This window comes from Hibiscus syriacus, unplaced genomic scaffold, assembly GCF_006381635.1.
Source record: "Hibiscus syriacus cultivar Baekdansim isolate YM2019G1 unplaced genomic scaffold, ASM638163v2 tig00111540_pilon, whole genome shotgun sequence".
Classification (NCBI taxonomy): domain Eukaryota; kingdom Viridiplantae; phylum Streptophyta; class Magnoliopsida; order Malvales; family Malvaceae; genus Hibiscus; species Hibiscus syriacus.
The window spans coordinates 1,594,227-1,610,541 of NW_024063114.1; the positions used below are offsets into that span (position 1 = coordinate 1,594,227).

The 16,315-nt window shown below is 35.9% G+C and overlaps 3 protein-coding genes across 4 annotated transcripts; 2 read left to right on the forward strand and 1 right to left on the reverse strand.

Annotated features, from left to right (window-relative positions):
* The first annotated feature begins 18 nt into the window (after positions 1 to 18).
* LOC120164645 lies at positions 19 to 738 on the forward strand. Its single transcript, XM_039174312.1, has one exon. The coding sequence runs from the start codon at positions 19 to 21 to the stop codon at positions 736 to 738; it is 720 nt and encodes a 239-aa protein (XP_039030243.1).
* Positions 739 to 6,842: 6,104 nt separating this feature from the next.
* On the forward strand, positions 6,843 to 9,444 carry LOC120164513. 2 transcript variants are annotated; one of them, XM_039174224.1, is made up of 4 exons: positions 6,843 to 7,062; positions 7,604 to 7,840; positions 7,914 to 8,015; positions 8,529 to 9,444. In XM_039174224.1, the coding sequence occupies exons 2-4, from the start codon at positions 7,657 to 7,659 to the stop codon at positions 9,263 to 9,265; spliced, it is 1,023 nt and encodes a 340-aa protein (XP_039030155.1). In that variant the 5' UTR covers positions 6,843 to 7,062; positions 7,604 to 7,656; the 3' UTR covers positions 9,266 to 9,444. The 2 variants fall into 2 exon arrangements, with proteins under 2 accessions (XP_039030155.1, XP_039030154.1); XM_039174223.1 differs by having other exon boundaries at positions 6,843 to 7,023.
* Positions 9,445 to 10,040: 596 nt separating this feature from the next.
* On the reverse strand, positions 10,041 to 13,034 carry LOC120164546 (putative uncharacterized protein DDB_G0271606). Its single transcript, XM_039174243.1, has 2 exons — positions 12,473 to 13,034; positions 10,041 to 10,859 (listed from the first exon to the last, which is right to left on the reverse strand). Exons 1-2 carry the CDS (start codon positions 12,931 to 12,933, stop codon positions 10,238 to 10,240), a joined length of 1,083 nt encoding a protein of 360 aa, XP_039030174.1. The 5' UTR covers positions 12,934 to 13,034; the 3' UTR covers positions 10,041 to 10,237.
* Positions 13,035 to 16,315: the final 3,281 nt, after the last annotated feature.

The following is a 16,315-nucleotide window of genomic DNA, read 5'->3' on the forward strand; positions in this document are numbered from 1 at the left end:
GAAAGCATCGTAGGCTTGATGACGATCCTCTTGATCGTGGCGGCCAAGCTATTCTCTTTTCTTCCACTCCCCTTGGCAATAGTGCCCCACCTGACAGCAGTAACACCCACAGCGGCGCAGTTCCCTCGTATAAAGACTCTCATGAACGATCAAGCAACGGACCCTCAAGAGTCTGATGAAATTCTCGATGAAGAAGATATTGAAATCCATGACGGAGATGTCACTCGGACTATCATTGATGGCATCATATCGATTGAATTCTCAGATCGTATTCAAGCCCCGGCAGAAAAAAGCTTGGATCAAACAGTCGTGGTAAAACTTTTAGGGCAACGGATTGGTTATACGATTTTGCGTTCCAAACTTCACGAACTTTGGAAGCCGAAACAAGCTCTCAAGGTAATGGATATCGAAAACGATTACTTTCTAGTGACTTTCCGCACCCACGCTGGTTACCTTCATGCTCTAACCGAGAGACCTTGGACATTATTTGGACACTATCTCACTGTGGAACCATGGACATCGGGTTTCTCAACGACGAGTCCCTTTCCTAGTAAAATAATGGTCTGGATTCGTTTGCCCGGCCTTCCCGTCACCCTTTACAAGAAAAGTTTAATAACGGAGATCGGTGAATCCATTGGTCCGGTGATTAAACTTGACTACCAAACTGAATGGGGCAAGAGAGGACGTTTCGCGCGCATGGCCGTTCGTATTGATCTCTCCAAAACCTTTGATATCTAAACTTTTGGTAAACGGAAGAGTTCAGATAGTAGAATATGAATCCCTGCCGACAATTTGTTTCAACTGTGGAAAATACGGCCACAATCAAGAACATTGTCCGGGCCTTCACACTGCCAACGAGACTGAATCAGACTCGTCCCCTCCCCCAGCGCCCAGCGGTTAATCAACCAACCAAAGACACTTCTTGTGGTCCATGGATGATAGCCACTCGACGACCCCGACGCCCGAATAAAAAACAAGTTGAAACTAAGTCTCGTCCAGATACACCAGTAGCCATGGGTTCAAGATTTAATCCGATCTTTGATCTGGAGGCCGATGCTGATAATGAACACCCCAACCCTGCTCTTACTGCTGTTCAACCCCCAGATAACCCGATCGTTCAGCCTAAATGTAAAGGTAAAGCGATCACTCAGTCTAAGAAAACCAAAGCCATACCATCGTGAAAACCCTTATCCTTGAAGCTCTATGATTTCCCTACACTTTCTTGTGGCCATGCAAAAGCTAGCAGCTCACGTGTGAACACCTCAACCCGGAATGCTACTTTCCTCAACCCTGAAAAACATTCAGTCATTGTTATAGATGAGAACCGAGAACGAAAACCCAAATACCGTGAACCCTTACCCTCCTGACCCGATGGAGATCCAAAATGGGCGTAACCTTTATCTGAAGAACAAATACCGATAAACAAGATGGTGACCCACCGGATAAACAACAGAAAGAGCCTCACCCCGAGCAACCATTGTCTTCCTTTTCTGCTGAACATAGCATTATATCAGAACCTTTATCTGAAGATACAAATCAAGGCTTGGGAGGAGATCGTGCTGTGGACTTGCTTGAATTGTGTTTGTTCTCTTCCTCCTCGTTTTGCTTATTTTTATGGATATTAAATTTCTTAGTTGGAACGTCCAGGGTTGCGATGACTTGCGCTTCCTCCTGGTGGCTAAACAATTATTCCGACACCATAAACCTGAAATGGTAGTCTTTGTGGAACCCCGCGTTAGTGGTGGAAGAGCCGATGCTGTTATTTCTAAACTTGGCTTCCCCAATTCGCATCGAATTGAAGCGAAAGGTTTCTCCGGGAGCATCTGAGTAGCCTGGTATGATTCATGCAATCACTGTGGAGTTTCTGGCTCACCATTTTCAATTTCTTCACTGTCGTATCACTACTACTCGGGATGGTTCTTCTTTCCTGGCCACGGCAGTTTATGCCTGCCCTTCTCCCGCTAGCCGTAAGCATCTTTGGACTCATCTTAGAAGTCTTGCTTCTTCCATCAGATCCCCTTGGATCCTCTTTAGCGACTTCAACGTCACTCTCCTTCCTATTGATAGGAAGAACTGCTCCACCTCCTCTACCTAAAGTAAGAACTTCCAAATAAAACGGTTGGGCCCTTTTTTATGTATTTTTTAAAAATTAAAAACAATTTTTATATAAAAAAATTAAACCCCCAAGCAATTGGGTCTATAGCTCAGCGATGGTACTGCAGATCAAGAGTTCAACTGTTCGAACTCGGTTGGGCCATTTTTTGTCTATCTTTTAAATGAAAAACAGTTTTTACATAAAAATTAGACCCTCTAGCAATTGGGTTTATAACCCTGTTGTGGATACTTAACTGCAGATCAAGAGTTCAACGATTCGAACCTGGTCGGGCCCTTTATCGTGTATCTTTTAAATTAAAAACAGTTTTTATATACTAAAAAAATTAAACCCTAAATCAATTGGGTCTATAGCTCAGTGGCAGTACTGCAGTTCAAGTTGTCACCGGTTCGAACCCGGTTTGGGCCGGTTTTTTTTAATAAATATAAATACTCAAACTATTGGTTCTGTAGATTAGTGGTGGGGCATTCGACTGCAGTCCAAGATGTGAACGGTCCCAACCCGTTTGGGCCTTATTTTTCCCCCTTTCAATTCTACATATGAATATGATGACTACGTTTATGTCATTGTCTTAAACTGTAATCGTATCATGTTTGAGTATCAAATCTTAGTCCAGAAAAATGAATTAAATTTGTTTGCATTGAATATCATGTTGTATTCATGTCATCTCCAAAATTACTAGACCCACTTCCGATACTTGGAACCCAAGTGCCACGCCTTAATATCGTGAGTCTCGGATTGACAAATATTAGAGCATGCTACAGCTATACACTCTTACGTTCACCAGGCCAGCTTATATGACATCTACTATGACAAGCCAAGATTCATTGTTTAGCATTGTTATTGGTACAACTTTTGAGGTTGAAAGTAGCATTTCACCATAAATTAAATGCTAAAAAGGTCAAGAATTTTAGGCCAAAAAATGAATCTTTTGTGGTGTAAAGAAAAATAAGATCGTTGATTGGATATGTCAGAATATGTGCAGGAAATTAAGTGAAGATGAAAGTAAATACTAAGTACCTGCGGCGCAAAAACATATGCCAAAGTTCCAAATATAGCCCCTCCCAAAAGAAAACCAGCAGCAAAATCATTTCCTCCACCCCTATTTCCGTCACTGCATATATCATCAGAGTGAACAGCAAAAGGATGCGAAATAGAGTAGAAATAAGTAGCATCTCTGTAGAGACGAAATCAACAGACGTAACAGGCAAAATGCAGCTTGGAGCATGTCTAAACATAGCACACCATCCAAAGAAGTAAAAATTAGCTTTCTTTTAAAGAATCGGCTTAAGAACATTAAGACATCAAGAATGGAACGAAATATGTGATGGAGTAGTTCGGATAGCCCTATGCTTCAAATCTTTTCAGTTTTTGAGTTGAGGAACCAATCCAATAAACAACTTAATAACCATTTGACAATCCTATAAAAAAACCATTGGATGTAGTGGAAGTTTAATGGAGTTTTCGATTCCACAAGCCCCTAAAATATACTCAACAATAGTAAGTAAATAAATAAACCAAAATAAAGGAAATGGGGTAATAGTTGAGTAACATCTAAACAACCTCTCTACTATAATTTCCATGCATTCTAAATTCCATGCATGTCGTAAAGCATCAAACATGCAGCTCAGTAATTCAACCATGAATACCAAATAAGTTGTTAAACTTTTAGAGAAATCAAAGATTCACTCCCCCCCACCCACATAATTTCTAATAACTCCATAAGGTACATCATGAGTCAAGCGACGTGAGAAAACTATCAACGAACACAAAACGCGCATCCAAATCAATCTGAGGGTGCAAAGCAGAAAAGATTAACAGGATAACAAATAAGCGTCATCTTGATCAGTCGTGGTCGTGTCAAATCAAACCCTATGAAAAAAGATAAACGAAAAAAAAAGGCAAAAAATTGTAAGCTACCAAAAGACATAAAGGCAGATAATATGTCACAAAGATATAATTATTCTTATTAAAAAATAACCGACGAGCGACAACTAACATCAAAACCGATGTTGTAAGAAGAATAAGTTGGATTGATCAATAAAATTGACAGAAGTTATAAAGAAACAAATAATGGATAAAACTTAAGATATTTTTTATTTTGGGAATTACATTATTTGTTACAGTAACTTGAAACTCGTTCATGTGTGCATGACGAGTTCTAATAAAATATTTTTTATTGGAACATGTTACTTCGATGTGATAAAAATTTAATAAAAAAATACATTTTGAAACTTTTCACATCGAAGTGATGAGTTTGAATAAAAAATTATTATTGGAGCAAACCCGTCATATGAACATGACAAGTTTACCTTGCATTGTAGCATTTATCATATATCTCAAATTAATTATAGAAATGGTCTGATGAGTCAATTTTTTTACCCATGCCAATTAGATCAATTTTGCCTAGTTTCCCCACCGTATTTAGTTTTGATTTGTGTTTGTTAGTGATCTTTCAATAATTAAACCTCGTCTTATAGTTCATTGTTCTAATAGTCGGATATGTTTACATCTATTTATTATTCGAGTTTTTCTGGATATATTTTTTTTACATTTTTCTTGTGTAGTCATTATTTTATCTTATATAGTTAGTTTCTCGTATTAACAGTTATAGGTAAATATCCCAACTATGTGTTTAATTTATAAATCTAATTATAAACTTTCATTGTAAATTTATAACTTTTGTATCCAACTCATCATTTGAAGCGAAATCAAAGTATTTGAGATAATATTTTAGAGTTGCGAAATTGATTTTATTTTTGTGTATATATAGATAAATTTTAGTAATTGAAGTATTTGGAGTACGCTTTTTCGTGAAAACGAAGAGACGTAAATCGAATTGACACACAGAGACTGCATGTATTTTCAAAATGAAAGTGCTTGAGACCTAGATTTAGTGGGATTAAGTTTCTTTTAACGAACTAGTGATTATAAATTAGTATATGTTCTAAATATTTAAATCATTTGACAATGGACATTCAATTACTCTACTACCATTGTTGGTGCTCAAACCCGTGACTTCTACGAACAACAACTATTTCTTTAACAACCGAAGTAAATTGATTCTTGTTATGGGATTAAGTCTCCACATACAAGAACTGTTCTATGTATATCCATTTGTAAATAAATGTAAATTGTTGTATACATAATTCTAATAAAATAATAATAAATTACATGTTTACTATCTAAATTATTAATATCGTTTCGTTTTATTATCTAAGCTTTCATTTTTTTTAAATCATATCTAACGTTTACATTTTGTTTCATTTAATATGCCACTGTTAAATTTTTTGCGGAACTATTGTATGTTGCATTTTATGAGTAAATTATATCATTTATCACTCAATTATCTTTACACTCATATTTTGGTCATTGAAATTTATTTTTTTAAAAATTAATTACTTAATTTTTAAATTACTTCTATTTTAATCATTCTAACTTATTTTATTAATATTTTCTATGGTGTGATATCTTTTAATTATAAACTAATAAACTAATAATAAAAATGGCATGTCACAAAAATTGTTGTCATTTTAGGTGTTCGAACCGTCAACGTCGTTAATTCCTTATATTAAGTGACACATGTCACAATATGGTATTTTGAAATTTATTTTTAAAAAAATATTATATATTTATAACAAAACACTAACTTTTCTTAAATTATAAAAAAGTCCCCAAATCCTAACTTCAACATGTCATCGCTACCCTTTTCGGCCACGACCACCGCCGTCGATCTATTCCTTGTCATCCTCCTATTCATACGCCACCGTTGTTGTAGTCAATTAGCCGTCAGAATTGCATGAAATCGCGATTTTCATCCTAGGTTTTACGGGATATAAAACGTCAATTTACCGTCGATCGATCACAATTTCATAGGGGTTTTGGTCGTCGGCGAGAGGTGAGGTCGAGTGGAGCTTCGTCAACAGTAAAGGGTGACGGTCGACGTGATTTTAAGGGTTGAAATGAAGGTTTTCAAAGTTTTGGGGTCATTTCAAATTTTTTATATTTTTTAATATATAATTTTTTTAATATTAAATAAAATTTTTAAAATTATCAAATTATGACAAGTATCACTTAACAGGAAAATTAACGTCGTTGACGATCCGGAAACCTAAAGTGATAACGTTTTTAACGTTAGACATCGGGATGAATCAAAAAATTCTTTAGGCATCTATTCAAGAAAAACAATAAAATTTGTACTCTTATTTTGATATTAAGGCTTAAAAAATGAAAGCAATTATGGGCTTTTAAACCATTATTCCAAGATTAGTATCCACGTCCACTTTAAATAATGAATCAAATATTCGAACGTAGAATAATATTTTTTTTATATAGCATAAATTGATTATAAGATATTATTTATTTATAATATTTTTTAATTATAGACAATACACATTATAAGTGTGATTGTTCGAATCTAAGATCTTAAAAAATAATATTTTTTAATCATTAAAATCATTCAAATATAGAAATAATTAAAATATTGGTAAATAAATCAAATAGTATATATATGAACGAAATTTTTGGGAAATTAAGATTTAAAAAGGAAACAGAAAAAGATCATTATCCAACCCAACAAACTTAACGGAAAATTGAAGGCAAAGGCCGACACGCGTGCATTACGAAGCGGTAAAACTCTCCCGATTTTATACATATTTTAAAAAATTTAATTTATTTAATTAAAAGAAAAAGGAGAAAAAAAGAAAGAAAGAAAATTATTTACCAGCCGAAGCCTATAACAGAAGCCGCCATTTGAAAAACCCTTTGTTAATTGCCATTTCTAGAGAGAGAGAGAGAGAGAGGGGGGTGTACAGTGACAGTAAGGGAGGCAAGCACTTTCGAAAACGACGCCATTGACGGAGTTTCCTGAGAAAACCTGTCAAATTAAACCCTAATTTTTCTTGGATGAGGTTCGACTTTGCCCGCTCTTTGATTTATTATCCCCCTTTGTTTTTTTGATCGATATCTCATTTTTTTGTCGATTAAGATGATAAAGTTTGTACTTTTCTGTTCATGTTAATGTGATTTTTATTTGTTTGATTTCTAAGCTTTTTTTTCATGAATTAATAATCCAGATAAGCATAGCATGGGGAGAATTTTGTGTCTTCGTTATTCAAAAGGTTTTTGATCTTGGATGTGATGTATGACTTTGACTCAATTTCCTGTGAGCTTATCTACCAAGGGCATTGGCACTTTTTCCTAAGGAAACCCTCTATAGAAAGTAAAAATAAAATCAAAATCTGTAGTGTTTAGAAGGTCCGTAGGACGTCAGGAGATTGAGAATTGATTCGTTATTTAAAGGCGTCCAATGGATCTAAAAAATTTGTTCAATTGAAGAATTTTACATAAATTATATTTAGTTCAAATTCAAGTCTCAGACCACTTTTGTTTATTGTGAGACTTTGCTGAACTTACTGCTCTCTTGATGCTATTTCATTGAACTTTTGCTTTACATGAACAGTAATTGCATGTTGTTCACTCTGACTGTAGGCCATATTTGGGTGATTCAGAGCTTTCCCATCTGACCCCTACTTGCTCTTAAAATGAATACCAGAAACAGTCGGGTATCTAGGGGTCAGAGTTCAAGAAAAAATAAGGTTGAGGGGACAAATTGGATTCTCATTGCTGGTGGTGCTTTGCTAAGTACCTTGTCAGTCCGATTTGGTTACAAGCTGAAGCAGGCACTTGACTTAAAGCAACAAGATAATGTTACTGCCAGCTTGAAAGGTATATTGATATCTATTGCTCCAATAATTTGTATTGAATAGATAACTGTTTAAAAACTTAGAGTTTATTACAGGGAATGGAGCTTCTGACAGAAGGAGATCATCGGGTTGCCGCTTACATCCAAACATTTATTCTTTCACTGAAGAAGATGATGGTTGTTTTAACTGCATGTCAGGTGTGATGCAGCTATGTTACTGTTTGAGATGTCCAAAACCTTTTTATTTTTCACCTTTCAAAGCTTCTGTTTTGGTCTTTCCAGTTGGATGATAAAAGTGGAGTAGAATTGTTATGAATCCTCTAGTTTGGTTTCTTTCTCGAGATCTCTTTTCTTTGTGTAAATAGTTCCATATTGTCTGGAAGTAGAAGAAACAAAGTCTCGTTTTCCTTTTGTACCGAGTACTGAGCGTTTTATGAATCCCATGCTAATATCAAATTCCTTGCCTTTGAGTGTTAATACTTAGCAACTTCTGATTTTCTTAGTTTTTTGTCGTACCCACTTCAAGCCTTGAGATGTTAATATGTGACTGACTCTGGTAGTTTAGAAAGTTTTAGGGTTTAGATTAACTCGAGTCTGAAACTTTGGGTGGCATTTGTATTTCTCTCTGCCTCATGATCCACTTCATATTGGGAGGCAAGGTCTATTTCCTTCCATTCTTACTTTGATAATGCTTCATAGATTCATGTACAGGAGCTGAAAACATGGGTGAGAAGCACCCACCCAATGGTCAGATGTTACCAGAATCTGAAGTTGTTCTCCCTCTGGTGACAGTTCCCACGTCTGAGTTCAACAAGGATAATGGTGTTATGTGGGCATCATCCCCGGATCGTCTTGAATTACCTCCGAAGCCATTCCATCATTCTAACTGCTCTGACTCACCATGTGTCTCTGAATCAGGCTCCGACATATTTAGCAAGCGGGAAGTGATACAGAAACTAAGGCAACAGTTGAAAAGAAGAGATGATATGATTTTGGAGATGCAGGATCAGATCATGGAGCTGCAAAATTCAGTGAATGCTCAGGTGGCACACTCAACCGACTTACAATCGCAGCTGGATGCAGCAAATAGAGACTTGTTCGACTCCGAGAGAGAAATCCAAAGGCTGAGGAAGGCAATTGCAGATCACTGTGTAGGAAATGTTGGCATGAATAAGAAAACATCAACTGATACAGCTTGGCCGTCTGACATAAGAAATGGCCATGCCAATGGGTATCTTGATGTGGAAAGCAACTCGGGCTCCCCTGAGAAGGGAAGGGGAGATGGGGAGAGAATCGAGATGCTGAAGAGAGAAGTAGGAGAGTTAAAAGAGGTAATAGATGGAAAAGAATTTTTGTTGCAGAGTTACAAGGAGCAGAAAATGGAGCTTTCCATGAAGATGATGGAGTTGCAGCAGAGATTGGATTCTCAGCTTCCCAACATTTTGTAGATATGTTCAAGATTTTGTGCATTCTTGCTTGTTTTTCCCTGTTTCTCTATTCGATTTGAGGTTAAAGAAATGTCTCTCCTTTTTTTTCTCCTTTCTTGTGTTGGATTTAAGTTGGATGTTGGTTGATATGTTCCTTTGCTTTGTGCATATGTATGTATGGGAGAGAAAGAAAGAGGAAAAGCGAAGCAGTAGGCACCATTATATTGGTTTGGTAATTTACCTTTCTGTTGCTTAAGCGACTGCCTTATTTCCTATACAAGCTAGAAATCAAGTCGAGTACATCTTGTGATAGAAAAACAATTGCAGATAGTTTTACTAAATACATAAATAATAAAATTATATTCTAAAACAATTAAAATAACGTATATTTATTTTATTGATTCATCATTTTTCTTAAGACCAACAATGAAAATATATTAACCATTAAAAAATTATAAAAAGTAATTTAAAAGCTTCATTTCCAACAACTAAAAACTAAAAAGTAAATATATATATATATATATTATAAATTTTAAATCTAATCCTAAGGAGAGAAAAGGAAAGTGCTCCTAGTGGATTTATAATATGACCTAAGGGAGTATGAGAAAACGAAAATGAACTTCACCAACTAATCAAATGCGCTTTTTCAAATACAATTAAATACTATAATTGATGATAAATAATAAGCACCATCAACTTAAGTATAATATAACATGTTGAAAAATAGAGAAACATTATCTTCGCTTTTTAAAAAGGACAAGACAATTTCATTGAAAAAAACTAATAATGATATAGGTTCATTTACTTACAAAGATGGTTTAAAAGGATAATTGGAAGCCTCAAGCGGCTCATCACAGCAACTGAATTACTTGCTTTCGCTTGTCTAAGACAACATAAATACAATCTAACACAAGGTGAAGAAAATGTTATAAACGGAAAAACAAGGACGGAAACGCAGACATCAAAATGCCAACAATGACCACCATTCACGACTCATCTACTGTTCAAATCAAACTCCCCAACTTCACGCCATTCATTCTGCTCTCCGTTGTCGGTCTCTTCGTCATTTAAGAAATCTTCAGATGGCTCCTTTTCGTCCCTCTGTGCATTGTTCCCCCATCCATTCATCATCTCATCAGGGCCTACACCCTGTGACTGCTCCCCAATGTCATGACTCATTGGAAGGTTGCCTCCCTGAGATCCGACAGCATTTGCCCTTATAGGGCCTCGGGCCAATATGTCAGCAGGGGCTTGGGATTCTGCTCGAGCTTGCTCTGCCTGCACCATTGCTGCCATTCGCATCTTAGCCTCCCGACCAGCCTTCTCCCTAGATTCTATTTCTGATCTCAACTCGAGCATGGCTCTCTTCTCTTCCTGCAGAAGAGCCTGCTCAACCATCAACCTTTCCTCGGATCGGAATTCCCCCGCGGTTCGTTTGCGAGATATTATGTTGAAGGCAAGTGCCTGTTTCTCGAATGTGGCTGTGAACTCTGCAACTTTGGCAGCAATGTTGTGATCCCACTGCTGGGAACGAGATGGGCCAGTTGGGTCAGAATCAAGAATTCTGTCATCCTCCTCTGCCTCATAATCTGCTACAACATGGTAAGGTAGTAACCTGCACATTTTCATGAAATACACTTTGAAAAACATTAAGCAAGAAACTATTTAATCACAACCGTTGTAATGCAAATTCTTCAAGTACCAAGAGAGAGAGCTCAAATTACCACTACTTTATCAAGACCTGGCAATAAATGACACAAATATTCCAAGATCTATTTGACATGAATTACTAAAATCTCAATTTATACAGATAAAAAAGACCTTAAACATGACAATGACAACAAACTACACTGCCAGGTCTATTATCTTCCATAGGATGAAGTGATTCATGTGAGAAGCAAATAAATCTTGCCTTCTTATCCTTAACTATGTTCCTTTTCTTCCAAATACGGTTCGTAAAATACCCTGAATCTTGGCCATATACCTTATGAAATGAAAAAGGAATACTCGAAACAGAGATAGTTAAAAGCATAGAACCAATGCCTTCCAAAGGTTGGAGTTAAATAACAGGTCAGTGTGTCATACAATTGTACTGTAATCCTGTCCTCACATGCGATTAAACAATAGCTATTGTCTTCAGTTCATACCCCCTCCCCTATATCAATAAACTAAAACAAAGACTATTTCCATTAACTGACACAACTAATAGATGCAGCTGAGCTCAATGCAATCAGGAAGATGCAGTTTTAAGAATATAATTTCAAGTAACTTTGAATGGTACTGGTTTTCATTTATTTATTTGTTTCACTTCTTCCCATGAGATAGATGATAAAGCAAACCAAGCAGAAACCATAATGGAACGGATTTCTAAAACGGAAGATATCTCCAAACATAAACATCTAGAATAAGGTTCTAACTGATTCTGTCTCCTATTTTCTAGGAAACCATAAAAAAGTTAATTTACCAAGTACTTGTCATACACATGTAGATAAATCCCACAATTCTTGCCAACAATTTGCCATGTGTCACAATGCATCAACAATTTTTCCATCTTATGCATATAAATTTCAATAAATTAATGCATACATGCAAAATATTATACTCTTCTACATATATGCCATCAACCTCAGACGAATTAGGTTTAAAAAAGTGACTACATGAAACAAACCAACATTATCTGCCGCATAGTTTCTGAAAATCTCATTTACAATCATATTTCATCATGTGAGAAAGCACCCCAACATCCAACATATCTTGTTCCTAAATCTTTATTGATGGCCTTATAATTCTGCTACCACTGAAAAGTAATGGCATTCAAACCCTAATTTCTCTAGCAGAAATAACAATATACAATGATTACACTATAGAACTGCCCAAATTCACACACCACTCGGAATACAATACAAACTTCAACTAGAAAATAGCATAAATAAGCCCCTATAGATTATTTTTACAAATACTACAAATGCAAGCGAAATTTCAATAATATAGTAAACAGATCACATTATTCAAAACTCACATATGTTCGTCCATTATTTTAAGCGCCGGGCTTTTCAACTATACCTAACAACAAACTAACGAAGCAACAAAAATCTATTTTTTCCCATTCCAAACAATAATCATTTTTTTCCCATTTCCATACCAACCAGAACATAAGGAAGCAAAAGAATCGGCAACAAACCCAGAATTTCATTTCCTCAAAAGTTAAGAGAGAATTTCCAGACAAACCTCTCACATGCATCTTCAAGGGAAGAAAAAGGTCGTTTGAAATCAGGGTGACAAACACGCAAAGCATCCTGATAAGCCATCTGGAGTTCCGCTTGGTTCAAAGGTCGGATTTGCTTCTGCTGCTGCAGCGGCTGTTGTTGCTGCTGCTGCTGCTGAGGCTGTGATTGTGGAGGCTGCTGCGGTGGTTGTTGTGAACTAGGAGGGGGATTAGGGTTAGGGTTGGGGGCAGAATTAGGGTTTTGATGGATGTTAATAGGACGATTGGGAAGAACACCGGGAGTCGTACGTAAATGGGCATCAATGTTGGAAGGGAACCGAGAAATCGCCTGCTGCTGTTGTTGATGCTGGGCCTGTTTCTGAAGCTGTTGTAAGAGAAGCATTTGCTGCTGTTGCTGTTGCTGTTTCTGTTTCTGGAAGAGAAATTGCCGCTGCTGCTGAGTCATTGACTTCGCTTCCTCCATTTCACAATCCTTGTTTTTGCTTCCTCTTCCTCTCAATGAAATCTGCGATTTCTCTTGGCTAAACCAAGATTTCGTGAGATAAACGAGTTCGTTAATCTTCCTGCCTTTCGGAATCGTTAAATAGGGTTTGGTTCTGATTCATTTAAAAAATAAATTTAATAAAATAATAAATTATTAAAAATATTACGTGGCGGCAATTGGAACAAATGGTACGAAATTCAATGAAACGATTTACGTAAAATACATATATTATATATTAACTTAAAATACATATATTTTAAATTTTATTTAAATTTGTAAATAGATAACAAAATTCATGCAGACATGTATATTGCTTCTAAGTACTGCTGAGGTAAAGGAAACCTCCCAACCCAAGTTGCACGGTAAACGTCAGGATTCGAACTCCTGACCTTTGTAGATGCTTAATTTGTCTGGGCCTATATCATGGGCAAATGAAAGTAGTTTTTGGGAGTTGAAAACCAAAAAAAACGTGGAGGGTCAGTTTTATTGGAATTAACTGCCATTGGAATAAAGAAGGCAACACAATCAAAAAGAAAAGGGGGGACAGTGAAAATAAAAACCAAGGAAAAACACAGAAGAAGGGGAGAAGAAAAGAGAGCAGAGAGATTACACAGACAAAGAGAGTTAGAGAGCATTAGGAAAAAAAAGAGAAGGGAGGATCATAGGGAGAGACCAGAGGAACTAGGGACAGAAACGAAAAAGAACAAGAGAGGATTAGGAATTCACCAGAAGAACGAGAAACCATCGACTATTTTTGTCGAAAAGCAATTAATTGAACCATATAAACCAAGGGTATTTCTCCCTTCGTGTTTAAAGAACAAAACAGGCAGATCACGCAAGTAACTAAGCTTCAAGAGGTATTCAACCATTTTCATTATTTCAGTAATGATTTTTTTTTCATTATTATTTAAAGCATGTTCGAACTAAATAAAATTAAATAGGTATAGAGAAAAGATCTACATTACCTGTTTGATTAGGTGGTCTAGTTGACGATTAGAGATGATTCAGATGTTGTTGTCGTTAGTAAATAGAGGATAAGAGGGTCGTTTGAGGTTACTTGCATCGCGTAGTTTCTTATCTCACTTTCATCAGCGTAGTCGAGGTCTCCTGGGGTTACTGGAAGGAGAAAATAGTAGGGTTGGGTCTGCAGTCTTCAGTGGTTTAGATCTCCGGTGGTCTTCTTCTGGTGAGGTGGTCGGTGTTGTGCTTGGTTGATGTTGGGCAGCTCCGTTCGTGAGGTTGAAGGAACAGTCGAGAGATGATGAAGGCTTGAAAGAGGGGAGAGCGGCTGAAGGGATAAGGGAAGTGAAATTAGGGTAACTCATCACCTAAAAAATCATATATTAGGATTAGTGAAACGGCAGCGTTTAGTGGGCAAAGGGGAATCCGTGTTTTAGGTATAATAGCTGATTAGACCCTTGTAGCTTCAACCTGTTCTGTTGTGGTCCCCAATTCGAGGTTTTTTTTCTTTTTGGAATGCTAATCTAGTCTCCTAACTTTCAGCGTGTCTCATTTTAGTCCAGTTGCATATTAGGGCCATTTTTGCATTGTTTTTACATTGGTTGTGTAATTTACAGAACTTTCATTTTGGTCCTTGAACGAATCTTTTGTGCCTTCTTAATTTAGTCTTCATATTTATGAACACTTTTCATGTTAGTCCTGAAATGTTTTTATGTTTTATTTTTGAATTGTAATTTGCAATTTTGGTTGTTTGACAATTTAGTCACTTAGCATGTTTTTTAATTTAATAGTTAATTCCTACTTTGCATGCTTAGTTTAATTTTATTTTGGTCCTTCATGGTAATTTTGAATGTGAAGTCGAGTTATTAATAGTATGTCTTATTGTATATATGGTTTTATTCTAATGTATGTTAATGTCGTAAATACATATTTTTTTTATTTTATTTTATTTTATTTTATTTTTTTTTAGTTTTTTTTAGAAATTTGTTTGAGTGCATGGCATATTTTAATTAGTTTTTGCATGACATTATTTTGCATAATATGCATGATAACCTCATTTGCATAACTTGACATATATCACATAATTGGATTAAGGGTAATACCCTTTTAATTTAAAATTATTGAAGTGGGCAGTCATAACTGATTTGAGGTCCGTTTTTAATGATTTTAAAATAAAAGTGTATCCCGAAAGTGAAACCAAAAATTTGATTCATCACCTAAAATTTGGGAACGAAAGAAAAAGAAATGTTCGTTTATTTAAATATATCGAGAAAAGGTTGTTATATATTTAAGATCTGGTCTCGATATTTGTAAATAATCGAACATCCTTTATCTTTCTAAAATGACTTGGTAATTTAAATTTAATTATTTTGAGTGTTTTTGAATGTTTTTAAATTTACGTCATTGTTTTATGGGATCAAAAATTAAATTAAGTTCGAATTTGTAAAGTTCATTGCAAAAACGTTAATTAATCGACTAGGTACCGATTTAGGGCATTGTGGGGGTGCTAATCCTTCCCCACACGTAACCGACTCCCGAACTCAGATTTTGGTAACGCAGACCTCAATTTGTTGTTTTAATTAAAATTAATTTTTATTTAAAATGACAAAGCATTTTTGTGTGCCCAATCACACCCTAATCAAAGATTGGTGGCGACTCCTTGAACTGTATTTTTCGATCGTAAAGGAAATCTAAAAATTTTCGAAACGAGAGGTCTTTTAAATCACATTTGTTTTTAAATTTAAAAGAGATAATTAAGAATTAATGTGTTTTTTTAAAATCTCACTTTCTCACATTTTCACCATTAAGAAAAAATCGTTTCAACAGCTTGGCGACTCTGCTGGGGACTTTTTTTAGAGAGTCAAGCCGATAGTCGATTAATTAATTGTCTTTGCAATTGAAAATTACAAATTCGTTTTAATTTGATTTTTGATCCCTTGTTTGGTTTTTAATAAGTTTTGTTTGTATTTTGATTTCTTTAATTTAATTTGATTGACAATTAAATAGTTGTACTGATCTGTTTGTTAATGATTTCAGATTAATTGTGTGAATTTAGGAAATTTTGAGTGTTTTTATTGGTTGTTTTTTTTTCGCTTTTCCTCACACACTGCACAGCTGCATTGTCATAACATGAGCTAAAACCCCGCTCCGTCCTATTTAAGTAGGAGTGAGAGACTATGCCCTCGTGTGGTTTTCACCTCCGCATGGGATAGTGGATCGCTCCTGGAGCTCACGCCTTATGGTCCTCGTGATGGTAATCACCTCCGCATGGACATAAGGAGGTGTGTTCCCTCGAAATTGAACTCGATCCCCTAAAGCCTGTGATGGGCCAGGATTGAGGGTTCGGCAGCCCAATGGGGCACCGGCAAGGACAATTCGAGAACCTATTACTTTAGAACCT

Excerpts from the sequence above, each read along its gene's own strand:
- LOC120164645 (XM_039174312.1), top strand. The coding sequence starts at position 19 with ATGACGATCCTCTTGATCGTGGCGGCCAAGCTATTCTCTTTTCTTCCA.
- LOC120164513 (XM_039174224.1), top strand. The coding sequence starts at position 7,657 with ATGAATACCAGAAACAGTCGGGTATCTAGGGGTCAGAGTTCAAGAAAA. Across the intron at positions 7,841-7,913 it reads TGTTACTGCCAGCTTGAAAG|GGAATGGAGCTTCTGACAGA; the intron begins GTATATTGATAT and ends AGTTTATTACAG. Across the intron at positions 8,016-8,528 it reads TTGTTTTAACTGCATGTCAG|GAGCTGAAAACATGGGTGAG; the intron begins GTGTGATGCAGC and ends ATTCATGTACAG.
- LOC120164546 (XM_039174243.1), bottom strand. The coding sequence starts at position 12,933 with ATGGAGGAAGCGAAGTCAATGACTCAGCAGCAGCGGCAATTTCTCTTC. Across the intron at positions 10,860-12,472 it reads CTTGAAGATGCATGTGAGAG|GTTACTACCTTACCATGTTG; the intron begins GTTTGTCTGGAA and ends GAAAATGTGCAG.